The 21,504-nt window shown below is 45.8% G+C and overlaps 1 protein-coding gene across 3 annotated transcripts in view; it reads right to left on the minus strand.

Annotated features, from left to right (window-relative positions):
- LOC138265363 (dehydrogenase/reductase SDR family member 4-like) overlaps positions 1-21,033 on the minus strand; it is a 129,709-nt gene extending 108,676 nt beyond the window's left edge. The window contains exons 1-2 of one of the 3 annotated variants that reach the window (XM_069213007.1): positions 20,838-21,028; positions 11,660-11,751 (exon numbers count right to left, since the gene is read on the minus strand). In XM_069213007.1, the coding sequence (XP_069069108.1) occupies positions 11,660-11,695 (36 nt within the window). In that variant the 5' untranslated portion in view covers positions 11,696-11,751; positions 20,838-21,028. Of the gene's footprint in view, positions 1-11,659; positions 11,752-20,265; positions 20,362-20,837 lie in introns of those variants that run through there. The other 2 variants (XM_069213009.1, XM_069213008.1) reach the window with 2 other exon arrangements.
- Between the last annotated feature and the right edge of the window lie 471 nt (positions 21,034-21,504).

Below are 21,504 nucleotides of genomic sequence, written 5' to 3' on the forward strand. Positions count from 1 at the left end.
GAAACCCCGCCTGCAATGGAGAAAAAACCTGGTGATCTTGTGCCCAATTTGTGAGTCTTTCCAAAAGCTGTTTTGCAAAAATCTTCTGGAGATTATCAATGAGACTAATGGGTCTATAGTTAACAGACAAGTTAACATTTCCTTTTTTATAAATTGGAATTATTTCAGCACCTTTCCAGGTGCTCGGGATAGCACCACCGTTAGCAATTTTATTTGAGAACAGATTTATATACCAGGACCAAATAATTGGTTCTGATTTATATAAATCTCCTGGTATTTTGTCTGGTCTAGGCGCCTTGCCTGATTTTAAAGACTGAATCACATCTAATGTTTCCTCAAAAAAGAAAAAAAATGCAGTCTACTGGAGTATAAGTATCCTGGCAGGATAGGTCAAGGCTATCGCTGGAAGTAAGTGGTAATATGAGGGCTGAGTCACAAAAACTGCTGTTAGATGGATTCGGGGGAGCAGAATACAGTTGGGAGAAGTAAGTCACCCAAGTCTCTGGTTGTATGTGATTCCTAATGCTGCACTTATTCCCTTTTTGTCTTTTGGATAGTAACTCCCAAAATAACATGTTCTTATTTAATTTAATTGCAACAAGCAAATCCTGCCAGACAGAATCTTCCCATAGTTTATTGGCATGCATTGTGGCCTTTTTGTACGTACATCTAGTCGATCGAATCATTTATGATTGCAGTTTTTAGTGGCAACTTTGCCTTAGCACAATCCTCATTAAACCATACATTGGTAACCATCATATTAGGAGCTAAAGATTTAGAAGAGATATTTTTATAGAAGAAACTCTGCAGTTTCTTCAACAATGATTTATGAACGCTAAGGATGGGAATGTTGCTATCTTCATATTCTTCATAAACTGTCATCACATCGATTAAAGCTTTATAAATCCCAGTTAATAAATAGGGGTTGGACAATACCTTTGGTCAACAAACTCTTGTGTGATTACTGCTCGGCAATGGAGTAGGAACCACTGTACAATGGTGTGGGTGAGGATCTCCTGAATACATCTCCACATAGGGTAAGAAGCAAGGGATTATGGTCGCTTTCGCAGCAGGGTTCCACCGTCATGTCCTTTAATAAAGGCCACAACCTAATATCCACTAGAAAGTAGTCAATAGTACTGGAAGAAATACCTCTTTTGAATGTGGGTGCCATATTTAAATCTGAGGGCGTGCGCCCATTGCATGCCATAAGCCCATATTTTAGACAAAGTGTAGCCAACTGAGTGGCCACACGGGAATGAGTACATTGGCTGATATTCATTAATTGCGGGATTCCCCACAATTCATCTTCTTCATCAGTTAACCCATTATTAATCATCGAAGGTTCAAAAGTACAGTTCAAATCTCCTTCTATTACTAACAAAATTGAGGGGTGCAAGGAATCCAAAAATTCAAACAACTGACATAATGTCTGAGACTCAGATTCCCGAGATACCGAACGGGCATAAACATTAATTAAAATGATCCTAAAATCCTGATGGAATGTAAGTTGAACTCCCATAATATCCATGGAATCTATCTTTAGTGGTGAATAGTCACAATGTAACTTCTTATTTAATAACATCAATAAACCTCCTTTTGTGCGACCTAAACCCTTCTCTGGAGGTTGGGCAGGGTTGCTATACGATATAAACCCTTGTATACATATATGTTCCTCAGCCAAAGTTTCCTGAAATAAACAAACATCCTGGCGATTAATATAGGTAATCCACTCTGGTTTCCTGCCTAATCCTGCTAGGTTCCATGACATCAACAGTATCTCAGCCTTAGGCAACCCAGAATCAACAATAGGAGTAACAGGCCCCTCAGAATGTGTAACCCCTTGAGATGCCCCCAGAGGGACTTCCTCAACAACATTTAGTCATCCAGTGACTATTGATGCAGGGGGCATTCTAGGCTCCATATGAGACTGATAAATTGGAATGGGGATAGAGTACCTCATAGAACGAGTACAAGGAGGGTGGTGGGCAAAGCTAATGCCAATCCCTCTCGAAAGCCTTAAGTGATGTCTATGTCCATTAATAGCTCCACCAGGCTCAACAAACTGAAATAAAATCATAATTAGACCCTGGAACGCAACATCTTTCCACCTTAAGGATATCAGAGTGTATAACTGAGACACAATTGCATCAGGTGGCTTTATTAATTAAAGACTCATGATTCTCAAAAGGACCTAGCAATAGCATTTTTAAACTGCTGCCCTGAGTTGTGTGACAGTTTAGTAAATCTCCCACTGACATGGCTTTAGCGCTACAATTGTATCTTGAGTGCTGCATGTGGCCCTGTTTTTGGTAAAGTAAATAGGAACTACTGAAAAAGGGGGTAGGGTTGACCCCAGGAACTTCTACCCAGTTGGTTAGAGAGTGCCCATAAGTCAATCCCACCCACTAGCGTGTGCTAACTATAAATGTGGATTCTCAATGCCCCATCCCAAGAACACTTTTTGGACCTGTGGAAGAACCAATGAAGAACTGCACCTGCTGTTTGAGACCTATGAGGAGACCTGAAGGGCTGGACTTGCTCACACTTGGACAAGGACAAAGAAGTGGACTCCAAGGGTCAGGTTGCTGGTTACTGTGTCTACTGGGACATAAGAAGGTGCAAGAAGCCTGTTTCCTAAAGTATCCAGCTGACCAGTAGCAACTGGACCTTGACTGGGCGCTGTGAGTCTCTGAGAGATTCCGCTCAGGCCCTTGGGGCCTTAGAAGTGTACTCCTGTGGGTGGCTCGGCACCAGAAGCATGTTTGGAAACTTTGAAAAAACTGTCCTCTAGTCCAATGGGATTCTAACATTTTTTGAACTTTTTTAACTTCAAAAGTTTAACAGTACAAATTCACTTGATGTATCCAAAGCAGGCCCGGTTGCAGTTGGCCGAAAATCGCATGTTGGTCACAACCTACTGTGAGTATTGACTATTGTAATGATAGCGTTCCAACCATTCGGTATGGCTGGATTTTGTTCGCTTTTTGCATCACCCGGTTTTGGACTTTTTACTTTGGGGGTACATCACTACTGCCCCTTCTACCTCCCCCCCCACACACAAAACATCTGCAACTCCCTCTCCAACTCCTTCCACCACAAAATCTTAGACATACACAACAGTTTCACACCATCCGCTCCCACCATACCCACCACAGACATGACGTACAACACAACATCCCCACCCCACGCTATTTCTCACCTGGACCCCTACCAACGACGAAGAAACCAAAAAACCACACACTCCATCCACTCAGGCTCCCCCACAGACCCCTGCCCCCACCACATCTTCAACAAGGCCAGCCCAATCATCGCTTCCTATCTCCGCGAAGTAATCAACAGCTCCTTCGATGATGCAACCTTCTGAGACACCTGGAAGCACGCCAAAGTCACTGTACTCCTCAAAAAACCCAAAGCAGACCCGGAAGACCTCACCAACTACCACCCCATCTATCTTCTCCCCTTCCCCACCGAGGTCGCTGAGAAGATAGTGAACGCCCAACTGTCTCACTTCCTAGAGGAAAACAACGCACTCGACGCCTCCCAGTCTGGATTTCACAAGAACCACAGCACTGAGACCGCCCTCATTGCCTGCACCGACGACATCAGAACCAGAGTCGACAAGGGCAAGACCGCCGCTCTCATCCTCCTGGACCTCTCCGCAGCCTTCCACACTCTTTGCCACCAAATCCTCTGCACACGCCTTTCCGACGCAGGAATTCGGCACAAGGCCCTTGACTGCCTCACCTCCTTCCTCGCCGAAAGAACCCAGAAAGTCCGCCTCCCACCCTTTCAGTCCCCATCAACCAAGATCAACTGCGGGTTCCACCAAGGGTCCCCCCTCAGCCCTACCCTCTTCAACATTTACATGGCCCCGCTCGGCAACATCCTCCGCCCCCACGGAATCACCATCATCTCGAACGCAGACAACAACCAGCTCGTCATCTCCCTCACCAGGAACCCTTCCACCGCCAAGACAAACCTCCACGCCGGACTCCTCAACACCGATAAATGGATGACATCAAACCACCTCAAGCTCAACTCCAACAAAACAGAGATCATCATCTTTGGCCCCAACAAGACGGTATGGGACGGCTCCTGGTGGCCCACTGCCCTTGAATCACCCTCAATACCCTCCACCCACACATGCAACCTCGGCAACATCCTAGACTCATCTCTCTCCATGGCCCAGCAAATCAACACAATAACATCAGCCTGTTTCAACACCCTTTGCATGCTACGGAAGACCTTCAAATGGATTCCCATAGAAACCAGAAAAACCGTCACCCAGGCAGTCATCAGCAGCAGATTAGACTATGGAAATGCACTCTACGCTGGTACCACAGCCAAGTTTCAGCACAAATCCAGCATATCCAGAACGCAGCCACACTTCTCATCCTCACCCTCCCACGCCACGAACACATCTCCGCTCACCTCAGATCCCTTCACTGGCTGCCCATCAGAAAAAGGATTGTCTTCAAAGTCCTCATCTACGCTCACAAATCCCTCCACAACACTGGACCAGCCTACCTCAACGAACGAGTGAATTTCCACACACCCACTCGTCTCCTCTGCTCTGCTGACCTCACCCTCGCCACAGTCCCACGTATCCAACGTACCACCTCCGGAGGCAGATCCTTCTCCTACCTCGCCTCCCCATGCAAGACCCAGGACCTCCTGACTTTCAGAAAGCTCCTAAAAACATGGCTTTTTGAGCAGTAATACGGCATCCCCCCGACCCTCCCCCTACAGCGCCTTGAGACCCTATCCCGGTGAGTGGTGCGCTTAATAAACGATTGACTACATCTGTCTCATCCACAGTAATCACATGACAAATGGACTGAGTGTATTTACTGGCAGTGTTAATCTTATAAGATTAGGCTGTTGCGATGAAGCAAGGGTATGGGGAACTTTCCCGGTTACATGTGAACACACGTGTGCACATGTGGGGGCTGCGCATTGGGAGACTATTATTGTGCACTGTCCGCAAATGCACACAGGTAGCCTTACAAAATGGGGACTCTAGGATAGGCCTCATATTGTTAGTGAACACTAAATAGGGACTATCAGTGTGATTTACTGTTTTTGTCTGTAGTGGCACTTTTTTATACACATAGGGAGAAAACTGCCTTAGGGTGCAGTTTCGCTTCCTTTTTTTCCTACAGAGACCATTGACGTCTCAAATTGTGGTGTAACCTGTGACGGGATAATCTATTCTGTAATTTACAAAATTGTATCTGTATACTTTATGGTTCATCCAGAGTTGACATTTCTCTGGCTCAGCTCACAACCAGAGCCCGGGCCTTTTGTTGCCTTGATGTGCCCAGTTAATTACATTTTTCCACAGCAATAGGAAAAAAGGCCTCCCTAAACAAAGGGAGCAATCAACAGTACTTTACTCATCTCCTGAGGAAAGGAGTGGGGGGGAATGATCTGCATAAATCACTCAGCTGTCACACTCCATCAAGGTTGGGCCTACCCAAGCCGACTGAAAACCCAGACTACTGGAGCCAACCCAGGAGAGGGCTCTCTTTGATCTTTTAGTGTGCAAGACCCTGGCAGTGATATCAGCAAGGGGTGGACCTGAGGCCCCAGGAACAGATATGACCAGTGACTCTTGGGTGATGCCATTTTGAACTGTCCTAGCATACAGTGCAGGAGGGTTGGGACAGGAATTGAGAGGTGACACGGCAGCCTAGGATTGGGCAGGGGTGCCGGCCTTCTGGAACCTTCTTCTCCCTTTTAAAAACTTTTGCACGAGATGGGGGCTCTCTCTTACCAGGTGATTTTTCAACTCTTCCCTGCTGGATCTTGGTACTGCCATGGAGAACTGGAAGGAAGATCCTCCTGATGCCCATAAAGGACTAAGGACTCTGGCTAGTTGACCCCAGAACCAGTGGTAAGTCTCCCAAGGGCCAGTTAGGCTGGCTCCTTTACATCACTAAAGACCAGTTGGGGGAAAGCCCTGGACTTTTGAGCCCAGAAACCAAGACTAGAACGAAGGCTGTCACATGAAGCCATGAGAACCAGCTCCTTGATGTTTGTACCTCCTTGGCTGGGAGGTGGTTTACTGCAACTGCCCCTCAAGGATAGAGCTCACCACCAGGAGTAAAATGATCCCAAGACTGCAACATCAGCCAAACGGGACACGAGTTATGGCTTTTTAGATTTTGTCAATCTTTCTTGACAATGGACTCCATGGGCTCTGCTACCTCTCCCAAACAATACCCCGGTGGTAAGCCAGGACCTGGGGGTTGGCGCAGGATTTGATTTCATCGATGAAGAGTTGTGTGTGATGCCCCCTCAAAATGTAAATGCCATGGGTCCCCAAGCCCTGGCTGTCCCAGACACAGCGGGAGAGACGCTTATTAAATATTCACCTCTTCCTGAGAAGAGCCAAATAATGCCATGTTAGGCTTCACTGTTCATTTACTTTTCTGCATGTGGTGGCCCCCAAAATGGGATCGGTACCACCGCCTTTGCCAGGGAGGCCTGGAAGGACTGCAAGAGCATGACAGCCCCCTCCCAAGGAGTGCTGACATTAACTTTGCAGGGGCAGGGAATCAATGAGCCTGCCACAATCTCCTTCTTATTTTTAAGCACGCCCCAGGCTTCAACTTTTGCTCTACAGCTGGGAGTGCTGTGTCCTCTAGGGGTAATGTTTATGCATGCAGGTGTTGTGGCCTGAAAAGCCTCAAAGACCTGAGAGTGCTTAAAGAAATTACATGTCTATGCAATGCAATTAAAATATGATACAAGAATACATTTTGTCTTAATTTATATGTTTTTTTGATTTAATATTGTTGTCAATGATTAGTAATCCAAGTGAAAGCACATTGTTAATATTATTAAATTAATTTTCTAATGATTAAAGTTTTTGACCATTGCATTTATGTAAGAAATGATGATGTTAATGTGGTTTGTTGCTCCTACCATGACAAAACCAGTAAACTCTATTGATATGTTTATGTGACCCCTTTGGGGGGGTCAAAGGTCACAATGCAATGACATCTATGGTATTTTCCACCTGCCAATGTACATATTTGTAAATTAGCTAGTAGTATTTAGTAGTGTGTGTGTGTGCAATAAATGTTCTTCTCCTTTTTCTAAAGAAAAAGTACTAACTGCACAATCACTTATTAAGTGCTATTACTGTGTGTCAGTGAATGGTGAATACTAGCCCACATCACCTCCCCTGAGTAGGCTTTAGACTGCTCTCCCTCAGAATTTTCAGACAGTCCAACACTACAAAGGGATACATAGGGACAGATTTACATGAAACTGGTGGAGCGCAGTGCCAATATTGGAAGCGCCATGCTGTTTCAGTTCTGAAATGCAGGGATGTGCCATATTTACAGAAATATGGTGCACCCCTGTGTTTCCCCTAGCGCTGGTGCGAAATGTAGCACCATAGTGCAGGGGTTTCTGTGCTGAAGGGAATGATTGTTTATGTGCAGTAAGGTGTCCCTTCCTGCACATAAAAGGTCTACAATGGTGATTTGGTACTCTATGTGTCTGCAGAATGCAGCACACATCGAAGTAGAAAATTGTCATTGTTGAATGATTGTTTATGTGCAGGGAGGGACACCTCCCTGCACAAAAACAATCATTCATGGCATTTCGCTCTTTCTATGTGTGCTGCAGAATGCAGCACAAATGCTAAAAGCAAAAACGAGGAGAAATAAAGTATTTCTCCTTGTTATTCCATGCTAATGCCACTCCTGGGTTGGCTTTCATTTTTGGTGTTGCCACAGTTTAACAAATTCTTGTAAATCTGGGGCAGCATCAAAAGCAATGGGTGTTACAGTGGAACACCTAGTGCAACACCCACTGCATGCCCTTCTGTCGCATAAAACTGCATCAGAGAGGCCCATAATAAGAATTGTGGCGTTCAGCCACAAAAGGTGGCTTAGCGTCGCCTTGTAAATATGGCGCAGTGCACAGTTCCACCGTAGCTTCACAAAAAGTAACACTCCAGTGGCGCTAGGGGCTCGTAAATATTTTCCTTAGTTCCCCATAGGTGGAACCCAGTAGGTAGTCTGGACCTATTACTTATTCTGGCCACACAACTAATAACCCAATTTCCTACAACTATTTTCAGCTTTTTTCTTTTTCTTGGTCATTTTTGCACTTAAATCTTTAAAAACACATATCTCCAACTGCACTGAATGGATTTATGTCATTTCTGTATTATTTGGATTATTGCTATTTCTCACTGTTTTAACATTGGAATGGGTTTTTTATTGAGTTGTAGTTTTTTTTTTTTAATAGATTTTGGAATTTTTACATTATTTACACATTTATGTTAAGTTAAACTTGCCAGCTCTGTGCCATAACTTCCAGGGTTTGAACTCAGGTTTAAATTACAGAAAACTTTGACTGGACATAACAAGATAGTGATTATATTACTTGTGGGGGACACGAGTCCACCACAACTAATAAACCCCGTTCTTACACGGAACTAGCACATTTGTAAATAACAATCTCTAAAAAAAGGTATGCCAACGTGAATTGTGTATAAAGAGTTTGATTACAGAGAAGGGATAGAACATATTAGAAATTGGGCTGTTGGTTGACTGGGGTGTGAGCCCTGGTCAAGCAGCAACCACAATTTTTGTCAGGGTAAGGCACAAGCAAATCCCAAAATAATCCATGACCACCCTCCGGTAGATTGACACAGAGCAGTCACGTTTAACTTGAAGTCAGAGTCGAGGATGCCTTGTGCAGTCGAGGTGATGCATCGGTTCAGTTCACCATTGTCATCGAGGATCAATCGTCAGGGATGTGAGGAACTTGAGCCATGAAAACCTCTGCTGTGACTGTTCCAGAGGCGATGAGTCATTTCCAAGATGTAAGGTGCAACAGCGATGCGAGTCTCGGTTTGGGCCTGGCAAAAAGCCTACATTGCAGAGTTGAAATGGCAGTTTAAAACTTCATACACAGGCTCTGCAGTGGCAGGACTGAAACATGTTACAAGGCTATTAATGTGGGTGAAACAATGAGTACTGCAGGCCTATTAATAGATTTAATTTACAGGCCCTGGGCATGTAGTGCACTCTTCTAGGAACTTGCACATAAATTAAAGAAATATGCTGGTTGTGGACAAGTTAATGCTACCACATTTTAGAGCAAGAGCACAGGCACTTTAGCAGTGGTAAAATGTGCGGAGTACTAAGGCCAGCGAAAACAAAGTCAGCAGGAGCAGGAGGTCTGAAGTGCAAAACTCAGAGGGAAACCACCCTTAGATACCAGATCTAACGGAACAGATGGAAGAGGAATGTCCCTTTGTGTTTTAACAGTAAACCACGTTATTGACACTGTTGCTATGTGGAAAGGGCTGTTTTAATATTTCAGTATAGGTTTACAGTTACACTTTCCTTCCAAGGATCCTTGCCTTGCTAACCGAAATCAAATGTCTTATAAATTATTTCTTTAAACTTTTCCTTTCAGCATGGCCTCCTGGGCCTACCAGGCATCCACACGTGCTTCACCTTCATTTGCTTTATTCAACTTCCTCATCACTGGGGACTCTTTTCTATCCTCTCTTCCGATTACTCAGCCTCCTAGTCAATGGTGCGTGCCTTCTCCCTTCACTTCAACTGGGTTCTCTACAGTGTCCTCTCACAGTGACTCTTGTCAAAACAAGTCTAGCTGTCTTTCTTTTAAAGATACTATCCCCTTAACAAAGTAAACATTAACCATTTAACAACCAATTTCTTGCCCCTTTCTTTCCCTAGAGCGACCCTTGGTAGGGCGTGTTTCCTCTACCTCTCCCACTTATTTTTTAGGTGTGGCTACAGACTGTAAGGAACTATGGGGCATATTTACAAGAAAGTGCCGCATCAGCACCATTCCTTGTGTTGTAGGTGCCCCACCGAACAACACTATGGTTGTGCCGTATTTACAATACTTCACACCGTGGCGGTTGATGCTTTTCATGCTATTGACGCTATTGTGGTGCTTTTTTGGTTAAGGAGGATAGTGTGAGAAACCATGCCGAAGAATGGTGTCAAGGAGGGCATGATTCATGGCGCTACTCTTGTCCAAGATACCTTTGAGTGCTGATAAAAGGACCAATGGGAAGGTCGCAAAAACACTGCTCCAAAGGTCCACCAATTAAGTCTTGGAATCTTTTAGGTGACACTCTTCTACTATCCGAATAGACCTGACTGACTTAGTTGCTTTGTTAATAATTGCTAGCACAATTAGGCCCTCATTCCAACCGCGGCGGTCAATGACCGCCGGGTTGGTGGACCGCGGGAGCACCGCCGACAAGCCGGCGGTGCTCCAATGGGCATTCCGACTGCGGCGGTAAAGCCGCGGTCGGACCGGCAACACTGGCGGTCTCCCGCCAGTGTACCGCCGCCCATTGGAATCCTACAAGGCGGCGCAGCTAGCTGCGCCGCCGAGGGGATTCCGACCCCCCCTACCGCCATCCAGTTCCCGGCGGTTCTCCCGCCGGGAACCGGATGGCGGTAGGGGGGGTCGCGGGGCCCCTGGGGGCCCCTGCAGTGCCCATGCCAATGGCATGGGCACTGCAGGGGCCCCCGTAAGAGGGCCCCTAAATGTATTTCACTGTCTGCTGCGCAGACAGTGAAATACGCGACGGGTGCAACTGCACCCGTCGCACAGCTTCCACTCCGCCGGCTCGATTCCGAGCCGGCTTCATCGTGGAAGCCTCTTTCCCGCTGGGCTGGCGGGCGGCCTGTAGGCGGCCGCCCGCCAGCCCAGCGGGAAAGTCAGAATTACCGCCGCGGTCTTTCGACCGCGGAACGGTATTCTGGCGGCTCCCGCCGGCCGCGCGGTGACCGCGGCGGGCGGGAGTCGGAATGACCCCCTTAGTGTCTATTTAGTCTACGTTCAGTGATAGAATTTCTTCTCCATATTGTCCCCGACATAGACTAATTAATAGTACCAGTTCTCTTCGAAGTTTATCTTTGGTGCATAATATATGGACCAGTTGAGCCATCTTTTTTCATATGGTTTTGCTGTCTTCGAGGATTGTTTGAGGATGACTTCATAAAGTCCCTCGCATTTTGGGACAAAGTCCTGTTCGCCGTAGTGTGTCTTTCATCCATTACCTGTAAATGAATGGCCAAAAATAAATACATAAATAATGAAGAACGACTGATTCTCAGGGCACCTTCTGAGTTTGTGGTTTTTCTTAAACTTTGTATGTACGAGTACACTTGCACTGGTTACTTGGTGTCCCCGTGTTACCAATGCAAACTTCATTGTATGGTTCTGTGCCTTTACTATTCTTGGCAGCACATTATTGAAATTAAGAGCAGTAGTTTGAAGCATGTTGTCTCTTCAACATTCCGGATGCATAGGATGTGGTGTATTCAACTAGCACATGCGCACATACAGAGCCCCTGGAACTAGTGGAATAATGTTTCAGTCCAGGCGTTTAGTCCCAGTCCTTCACACAGATGGCCACCCCTTCCTCCGGCATGTATTCCAATACTTTAGAAAAAAGCAGGTGGTTTAAAACAAAGTACTTGGGGAAATGTATTTTTTGCATTGACTTCCATTAAAGCATGGACAATTTCAGATGGGAGACAACCAAAATACAGCTGTTTTTGGCTCAAACAATTGTGAGCCTCCTGCCCTGAATCAGGTCTATTGGCATGAATGCTCTGGAACCAGCACTACCCACCTGCCATTTAAGATGCAGCAATTGCTGAGTCAACATCTGAGGGCACAAAATTCTCCTGAGTTCAGATCATGTTCCTATCCCATGCGCAGCACCTGGAAAAGAAGGGGTCTGTGTGTTTCTCGTTACTGTCTGCAGTGCACATATGAACTCGAACATTCTCTATGTTTATTCATGTGCTGCTGGAAGCAGAGTAAATCTTACATGGACATATTGTAAACTAGTAGGAAAGAATAACAGAAGAATTCATCCTAAAGAGCAACCGTCACTGTTTTGTGGATATATGGGTAATATAAATGGATAACCACACCGTGAATTAAATCTTTTGGAGAGCAACGATACCGTTAGCCAGGCACACCACTGTCATTTCAATTTAAATATTTGTGTATGCATTGATGTATTTGTTTTAGCTTTTGTTTGAAATAGATTGTTTGTTTTCAATGTTTTCTCGCCTTATTATCTTTTTTGATTACTCTGAATAAGACCTGAAATTAAGTTTAACTTCTAACGGGTGGATTGATTAACCCTTTTAGGATGAATGAATTCTTCTGTTATTCTTTCCTACTAGTTTACCATATGTCCATGTAACGCTTTCTGTTTACCCAGGTCTAGTAGGGTTATGTGGGTAGACCTCTGTGAGTAGGAAGCAGAGTAGGTAGCATGACAAAACCTTTAGGGCCCCCCTGCAAGAAATGGAGAGGGAGCCCCCCATAAAGCCCATATTTTCTCAGTCGCTAACCACTCTATAAAAGTACTTCACCTTGGCTGCCTGCATCCACATGACATCAAAAGTAGCTTCCATGATACATACAGAGAGAAGGAGACATAAGCATTGGCAAAACCAATAGGTCCCGCCTATGTAAGCAATACTGGCTTTGCCAATGTGTTTTAGCCATGTTGTACATCAGCGTGTCTTCTGTTAAGCATGAATAAAGGTAAGTGGCTTAGGGGAGAGTGATGAACAGTGGCCTGGTGTAGAGCAGAGTGTTGTGGGCTGTCATAAAGTAGCATAGAGTGTTGTGGTCTAGAGCAGCATAGAAAGGAGTGGAGTAGAGTATTGTGGAGTGGCATAGAGTGTTGTGGAGTGCATAGGTTGTCATGAAGTGGTGGAGAGTGTTGTGGAGGGATTAGAGTGGAGTGGAGTAGCATGGAAGGGCATAGAGCGGAAGGATATAGAGTAGTGTGTTGTAGAGTGGAGTGTCAAAAAGTGTGAGAGAGTGGTGCAGTGTGTCATTCATTGAGTAGAGCGGAGTGGTGTAGAGGGCGTTGCGTACAGTGGAGTGCAGAGTATTGCGGAGTGGCATAGAGTGAAGTTTAGTAGAATGACGTGTCATGGAATGGCATAGAGTGCCATGGAGTGGCATAGAGTGGCATAGGGTGAAGTGGAGTATCGTGGAGTGGGATAGTGTGTTGTAGAGTGGAGTGGCATAGAGTGGAGTGGCGTAGAGTAGAGTGGAGTGGCATAGAGTGGAGTAAGGTGTCAAAGACTGGTGTAGAGGGAGTTGTGAAGAGTGGAGTACAGTTTTGTGGAGCAGAGTGGCAAAGAGTGGAGTAGATTGTTGTAGAGTGGAGTAGCATAGAGTGGAGTGGAGTGGAGTGGACTGTTGTAGAGTGAAATGTCATTGAGTGGATGGAAGTAGAGTGTTGTAGAGTGGAGTGGCATAGAGTGTCATAGAGTGGCGTAGGGTGGAGTGCCACAGAGTGGCACAGTGGAGTAGTGTGTCTTGGTGTAGAGTGGAGTGAAGTTGCATGAAATTGCATAGAGAGAGTTCCGTAGAATGTTGTAGAGAGGAGTAGAGTGGTGTAGAGTAGCACAGGGGATTTTGAAGTGGCATAGAGTAGAGTGGCATAGAATGGAGGGGTGTAGAGTGTCATACAGAGTAGTAGAGTGAGCAGAGTGGAGTAAAGTGTTGTAGAGTGGAGTGACATAGTTTAGAATGGAGTAAAGTATCATAGAGTGGAACGGCTTAGAGTGGTATGGCGTAGAGTGGAGGGGCGTGTCCTAGTGTGCCAGAAAGTGGAATAGCATAGAGTTGAGTGGGATGGAGTGGAGTGGCGTAGACTGAAGTGGTGTGTCATAGAGTACAGTGGAGTGGCGTGGAGTTGAATAGCATTACCAGTGTAGGAGGCTAGCCTGGTTTATAGTGGGCACCTTGTGGTACTTACACCTTGTGCCAGGTCCAGTTATCCCTTATTAGTAGATTAGAAGTGTTCTAGCAGCTTAGGCTGATAGAGGTAGCTATAGCAGAGCAGCTTAGGCTGAACTAGGAGACATGCAAAGCTCCTACTATACCACTTATATCACTTAGCACTATATCATAAGAAACACAATACTCAGAGTTACTAAAAATAAAGGTACTTTATTTTAGTGACAATATGCCAAAAGTATCTCAGAGGATATACTCCCTTAGGAGGTAAGTAAAATACACAAAATATACACACAAACCAAAATCAGGTAAGTAAAACAGTTAGAAAAGTTGTGCAAACACTGTAGAACACAATAGAATGCAATAGGAGACAATAGGCCTAGGGGCAACACAAACCATATACTCCAAAAGTGGAATGCGAACCACGAATGGACCCCAGGCCTAGTGTAGTGTGTAGAGGGTCACTGGGAGTGTAAGAAAACACTAAGGGTGTCCAAGATACCCCAAACCCAAGACCCTGAAAAGTAGGAGTAAAGTTACCCTACTACCCCAGAAAGGCAGTAAAGTCAAGATAGGGGATTCTGCAAAGTCAACAACTGACTGCAAAGCACTGAAGATGGATTCCTGGACCTGAGGACCTGCAAAGGAAGGGGGCCAAGTCCAAGAGTCATGCAAGTGTCCGGGGGGGGCAGGAGCCCACTAAACCCCAGATGAAGGTGCAAAAGGGCTGCCTCCGGGTGGAAGAAGCCAAAGATTCTGCAACAACGGAAGGTGCCAGGAACTTCTCCTTTGGTCAGAAGATGTCCCACTTCGTGCTGGAAGATGCAGAGTTGTTTCCACGCAGAAAGACCACAAACAAGCCTTGCTAGCTGCAAGAGTCGCAGTTGAAGGCTTTGGGTGCTGCCAGGGCCCAGGACGGATCAGGAGGTCGCCCCTTGGAGGAGGAAACAGAGGGGCCACTCAGCAACACAGAGAGCCCATGCAGAAGCAGGCAGCAGACGCAGAAGCACCTGAACAGACATTCAGAAGATCTGAGCATGACGGTCAACTCACCACAACAAAAGAGGGTCTCACGAAGTCGGAGTCCAACTCAGCGAGTTGGGCAATGCAGGACAGAGTGCTGGGGACCTAGGCTAGGCTGTGCACAAAGGAAGTCTTGCAAAAGAAGCCCGAGCAGCTGCAGTTCACACGCGGTACACAGGATTACTGTCTGGCGTGGGGAGGCAAGGACTTACCTCCACCAAATTTGGACAGAAGGGCCACTTGATTGTCGGGGACACTTTGATCCAGCTCCTGTGTTCCAGGGACCACGCTCGTCAAGATGAGAGGGGAACCAGAGGACCGGTGATGCAGAAGTTTGGTGCCTGAGTTGGCAGAGGGAAGATTCTGTCGACCCACGGGAGATTTCTTCCTGGCTTCCAGTGCAGGGTGAAGGCAGACAGCCCTCAGAGCATGCACCACCAGAAAACAGTTGAGAAAGCCGGCAAGATGAGGTGCTACAATGTTGCTGGTAGTGTTCTTGCTACTTTGTTGTGGTTTTGCAGGCGTCCTGGAGAAGTCAGCGGTCGATCCTTGGCAGAAGTCGAAGAGAGAAGTGCAGAGGAACTCTGGTGAGCTCTTGCATTCGTTATCTGGTGAGATACCCACAGGAGAGACTCTAAATAGCCCTCAGAGGAGGATTGGCTACAGAGAAAGGTAAGCACCTATCAGAAGGGGTCTCTGACGTCACCTGCTGGCACTGGCCACTCAGGGGTGTCCATTGTGCCCTCACACCTCTGCATCCAAGATGGCAGAGGTCTGGGACACACTGGAGGAGCTCTGGGCACCTCCCCTGGGGAGGTGCTGGTCAGGGGAGTGGTCACTCCCCTTTCCCCCTTTCCTTTGTCCAGTTTCGCGCCAGAGCAGGGCTTGGGGGATCCCTGAACTGGTGTAGACTGGCTTATGTAAGGAGGGCACCATCTGGGCCCTTCAAAGCATTTCCAGAGGCCAGGAGAGGCTACTCCTCTCAAGCCCTTCACACCTATTTCCAAAGGGAGAGGGTGCAACACCCTCTCTCAGAGGAAATACTTTGTTCTGCCTTCCTGGGACTGGGCTGCCCAGGCCCCAGGGGGGCAGGAACCTGTCTGAGGGTTGGCAGCAGTGGTAGCTGCAGAGAAAACCCTGGAAAGTTAGTTTGGCAGTACCTGGGCTCTATGCTGGAGCCCCGGGGATGCATGGAATTGGCCCCCCAATACCAGAATGGTATTTGCGGTGACAATTCCATGATCCTAGACATGGTACATGGCCATGTTCGGAGTTACCGTTGTGACACTACATATAGGTATTGACCTATATGTAGTGCACGCATGTAATGGTGTCCCCGCATCCACAAAGTCCGGGGAAATTACCCTGAACAATGTGGGGGCACCTTGGCTAGTGCCAGGGTGCCCTCACACTAAGGAACTTTGCACCTAACCTTCACTAAGTGAGAGTTAGAAATATAGGTGACTTATAAGTTACTTAAGTGCAGTGAAAAATGGCTGTGAAATAACGTGGACGTTATTTCACTCAGGCTGCAGTGGCAGTCCTGTGTAAGAATTGTCTGAGCTCCCTAAGGGTGGCAAAATAAATGCTGCAGCCCATAGGGATCTCCTGGAACCCCAATACCCTGGGTACCTAGGTACCATAGACTAGGAAATCATAAGGGTGTTCCAGTGTGCCAATCAGAATTGGTAAAATTAGTCACTAGACAGCAGTGACAATTTTAAAAGCAGAGAGAGCATAAACACTGAGGTTCTGGTTAGCAGAGCCTCAGTGATACAGTTAGGCACCACACAGGGAACACATAGAGGGCACTCTTTATGAGCACTGGGGTCCTGGCTAGCAGGATCCCAGTGACACAGGCAAAAACAAACATACATACAGTAAGAATGGGGGTAACATGTCAGGCAAGATGGTACTTTCCTACAACCAGTTATCTGTAGACGTCGGGTAGTGATGGAGAAAGTGTCAGCAGGTCTTGAGTTCACTTTCATAAAGGTATTGAAGAATGAACTATACCAAGTGGGTGGATGGAGAGATCTGCCTTTCTTGAAGTTTGGAGGTATGAATGTTGTTTGCACATGTTATCTGCACTGTCTTGTAGGGCTACCGGTGGCTCTACAGTAGGTTTAATGGACACTGGCAGATTTGGTGTCTCTAAAATGCTGGTAGGGCTGGGGCAGAATAAGTTATATGCAGGAAGGGTCTACTAGACTTGACTGACTTGGCTCCAATCCTACTAGCATTTCAGAGATGCCAGCACATTGTGAAAAACCTCTTGATTTCCATAAAGGTCAGTCAACCTGCAGCTAAGGTCTGTAATAAAGACAGCTACGATTTGGTTAGTGGGCCCCTCGTACCTCTGAACACTACCACACCCAATAAAACTCTGTTGTTGTAGGTCTCTCAATTCCCATCTGCAGTCCTCATTTCCTTTCTTCCTTTCCCATTCTCGTCTCCCTCAAACACTTCCACTCTATTCCCTTCCTTTCATCCCTCTCACTCATCCTTATGTTCTTCCTGCCTTTGTTCACCTTTGTACCTCACCTCAAAAGCTTGGCTCAATTTCTTTCTGTTTGCCCTCTCCATTTCTGCCTACTCTTACTGTATTTTCAAACTGTCCCTCTCCCTTTCTCCATCACTTATTTCTACCTCTCGCTTCCCATTCCCTTCCTTCCTTAACTTGAATCCCTAATGTTTTTTCTCTTTTCCTCCCTAGTCGCTTCTCATTTTTTCAAATATCTCATTCCAATATATTTTCTTTATCATTTTCTTCCTCTCCTCTCCTCTCCCATCTCATTTTTGATTTTTCTCTTTTCCCTTCCTAGGAATGCATTCCTTTCTGTACACTTAACTTTCTACTTTCCATTGCTCTTTCTGTTTCCTATTGCTTTCCTCCCTACAACATTCCATCTCTTTCCTTTCCATTATTTCAGATCATCCTATGTTTTCCCCATTCTTCTCCCATCTTTATTGACATTCATATCTTCTACTTTTTCACTCTGATCCAGTTGCTATCTTTCCTTTGTGCTATATTTATCTTGCTGTCGCTGCTCTGCCTTAATACAATTTCATTCGTATCGCCTTGGTCTCTTTCTCATCATCTCCATTCTGTCTCTCCTTTTTACTCCCACCCTCCCTGCTCGTTCACCTTTCCAGCTGCCTCGTCCTTATAGCACCTAATCACCTCTTTTCTTCTCCATGTATTTCCTTAATACTTTCCTGCCGTTTTCATTTTCTTTCCCACCTCTGCTTCCTTTATCCTGCCTCTGTCATCCGCCATACTTTATTTTCTCCTTTCTTTCTATAAAAATGTTTATATTTTTTCAAGTTTAGATACCACTCAGCATCCTTACATTTTTAATCACTGTTGAGTGTGCAATGGAACAGAATGTTATTTGGACATTCTATTTTATTAGGAAAGAACAATTTTTTGATGCAAGGGTGCAATTTGCTGTAAGAAAATAGCACCAAATGCCCACTCTGCCCCGTCGTAGAATCTCATGAAATCTGGTGGAATTTTAATGCAGTTCTGCGTGATTCCACGGAATCAAACTCACCGAATTCCACTCACCCCCACTTACTAGCACATGTTCGACACGTCCACAGAAGCAAATCCGTAGATCAAGCCGTCTTATAAATCTCTTCTAAAGCATTGCATGACCTCCCACTCAACATTAGAGCCGCCCCCTCTCTTCTTGAATTATTCCAGAAGCTGAAGATCTGACTCCCTGCCCTGAGATTAGCCTCACACATATATTTTTCCAGCCCACCCTTGTGGCCCCAGTACCACAGCTGCTGAAAGTACCAGGGGATGACACAGAAAATAGCAAACACTGCACCTTGCCACACACATCAGTTTCTCGCAATACTTTTCATATTAGTGCAGTGTTGTTTGGTTAAAATGTTGGAATCGGACATTAGATGTATGAGATAGGCATACAGATAGATAGATAGATAGATAGATAGATAGATAGATAGATAGATAGATAGATAGATAGATAGATAGATAGATTTCAGAACCTAAAGTTACAACCTAAAGTTGTATTTTTCTCACTTACAGAACATACTTTGTACAGCCAATGTAAGGACAAAATGCTTTAAAATGTGAACTAGGGTTGCCTTAATGAACCAACTGATGATTTAAGTACACAAAGGTAGAAAGGCCTTGTTAAAATAAATACAGACAATTTCATATACGCAGTCCTGCCAAGTGCCACGCATCTGGGATCATACTCACGCTCTTTGTATTTTCTTCCGCATTGCTACAAGGACTCTATGTGGGAATGGCTTATATCCTGAAGTTACCGAAGACACTGTTCAGCCCTACATTGCTTTGTTTCTTCGGTTCTGCTCTGAGATATTTTGATTGGATGGCACTGTATGTGGGGCTCTGTCTCGGTGTCTACTACTGCCTTGACTGGGTAAACCATACTCATGTTGTCAGGTAGTCAATGGTGTAAAAGTGTAACCCTCTCACTGGGCTGTTGTGGAACCACAACAACAAAGTGTCATGAGTGTGTGCCCATAGACACACTTGGCACAGATCAAGTGCACTTCTCCACCCACCCATTTGCCACTGCCTCGCAATACACTCAGGACAGAGACATCAGAGCTACCCTCCCCTACCTCAGTGTTCAGCCCAAAGAAATAGATCCTATGTGTGAGACCTGAGGATTCCTGTAGACTCTGGTCTGCCTGTACCTGACTCACAACTTGATGCATTGCAAACACTGCGCACAGGCACACATCAGTGCTGGCTGACTGAATCCAAAATGGAAGGCTGCACTGACAGCATGGGGCACAGACTACCACAGATCACTAAATGACACGTCGGTGGGGACCTGTGATGAACCCCACCTATCCCCAATGCAGCAGCACAGGTGATCAAGGGCACTCATTCTGCCTACAAAGCCACAAACAGTTCTGACAGCTTGCAGCTGCATTAGGCAGATAACGCAATAAACCATTAATTCTTCACTAAACATCAACTCTATTCACAGTGGCTGCACCACTTGGAAAAACACTTGCTAAGGACAATTGAGTGGTGGAACTTCAGACACAAAAGTCACACTTTTGAATCAAGAGCAAGAGATCTCTCAGGTCTGGTGCCTAATTATACAATACAAGAAATGTTTTTTCTTTGCTTTCAGGTACTTTTAATCCCAATTTTACCATAAAATAACCAGAACCACATGTCCCAGAAGGGAACTAAACTAGGGAATGGTATTAGCGATTGACATATGAACCAGGAAATCAGAGCTCAAAGGTCACTCCAGGCACACTACAAACCCATAAATGTTAATCATATTCATACTGAGAACTTGGCAGCGACATACACGGTTTTACTAAAATATTATTATGTTGGGACCTCTGCAGGATGGTACAAATTGTATAGAGGGCTGATGTTTTTGTTTCTGGGAAACGGACAACCTTACTTACTTCTGGCCCAGTTTGTTAGTGTTGCCACTTCTCCCAGAGAAGCAGTGCCCTTAGAAGTCCACCGTCAGAGGGACCCACACCAAGTCTTGTAAGGTGCTTGCCAAGGTGGGATTAAAGAGAATAAAATACATTGTTATTTGGTTTCCTGTCGCTTCTGGGTCAGTGTGAGACAGTATGAGACAGCTCTGAGCACGCTGCACAGCTGCTTAAGCGAGACACACAGCACTGTACAGACAAGCTGGGGTGCCCCCCTTAATGTACAGGAGACTGGGGATCCCCCCATGACTCCAACCTCCGCTGTCTGCAGCCCATGCACTAACATGGAGATTTTTAGGGTTAACCTACGCGCTGAAGACGTAAAAGAAATGCAGAGGCAGATGTGTCGGCGTGGGGGACAGAAAGCTGTTTCTTCCTTCACAAGTGAAAGTGACGAGTGAGCTATCTCAGCACTAGCTCCTTCAGCTGGGAAAACTAATAAACACTCCAGTCGTTTCTAAGGTGTCCAAAAGAAAGCCCAAGGGGACCTTGGAGAGCTAGAAAAGCGCTTCTGTAATATCTGATCCAATGCTTACCGGTGAGAAGGTGATGAGCCCACGGCAGCGCTGCAGGTCAAGTTACTGCGCTGTGAGAAGCAAGCGCTTTAATACATCACCGCACTCTGTTAGCTCGTCCCACAGAGCGGAGCTCTCAAGACCCTCCCAGCTAGAAGGTGAAAGTGTAAACCTACACCAGAGCGAAGCGTGGGCGGGTACAAATGCGACAGGAGACAAAGGGCGCTTTCTGGAGCACCAAACCCCGTCTCATCCGGTCCAAGTTGAGAAGATTATACATATATGCAAACACTCCATATTTAACTGGGAAACTAAACTAGTCTCGCTCGCCCCCACCTATTCCTGCATGCAATAACCTGATTTGGAGTTTTGTAAAAGTGTCAAAAATAAATTTATGATGCCTATCACACACCCTCCAATCATCCGCTCCAGGAATTACCCGTGACATGAAATATTGACAGTTTGTCCTTAGTTCTTGGAAGGGGAAATTAGATCATGTGACTGGCAACATATTATTTTTGGCAGTTTTACACAGTGCAAACAAAACCAGAGTTTGAATTATGTTTTTGTTAGTGATGTGTTATTGAACTGCAAAAAGCCAAACGCGGATTTTCTGTCACAGTAGTACTTAGAGTCCGGATTCAGGCACGTTGTCCATGTTCCAATATAAGTCAGTGGGGTACCAGCT

The sequence above is a fragment of the Pleurodeles waltl genome, chromosome 11 (assembly GCF_031143425.1).
Source record: "Pleurodeles waltl isolate 20211129_DDA chromosome 11, aPleWal1.hap1.20221129, whole genome shotgun sequence".
NCBI classification, from domain to species: Eukaryota; Metazoa; Chordata; class Amphibia; order Caudata; family Salamandridae; genus Pleurodeles; species Pleurodeles waltl.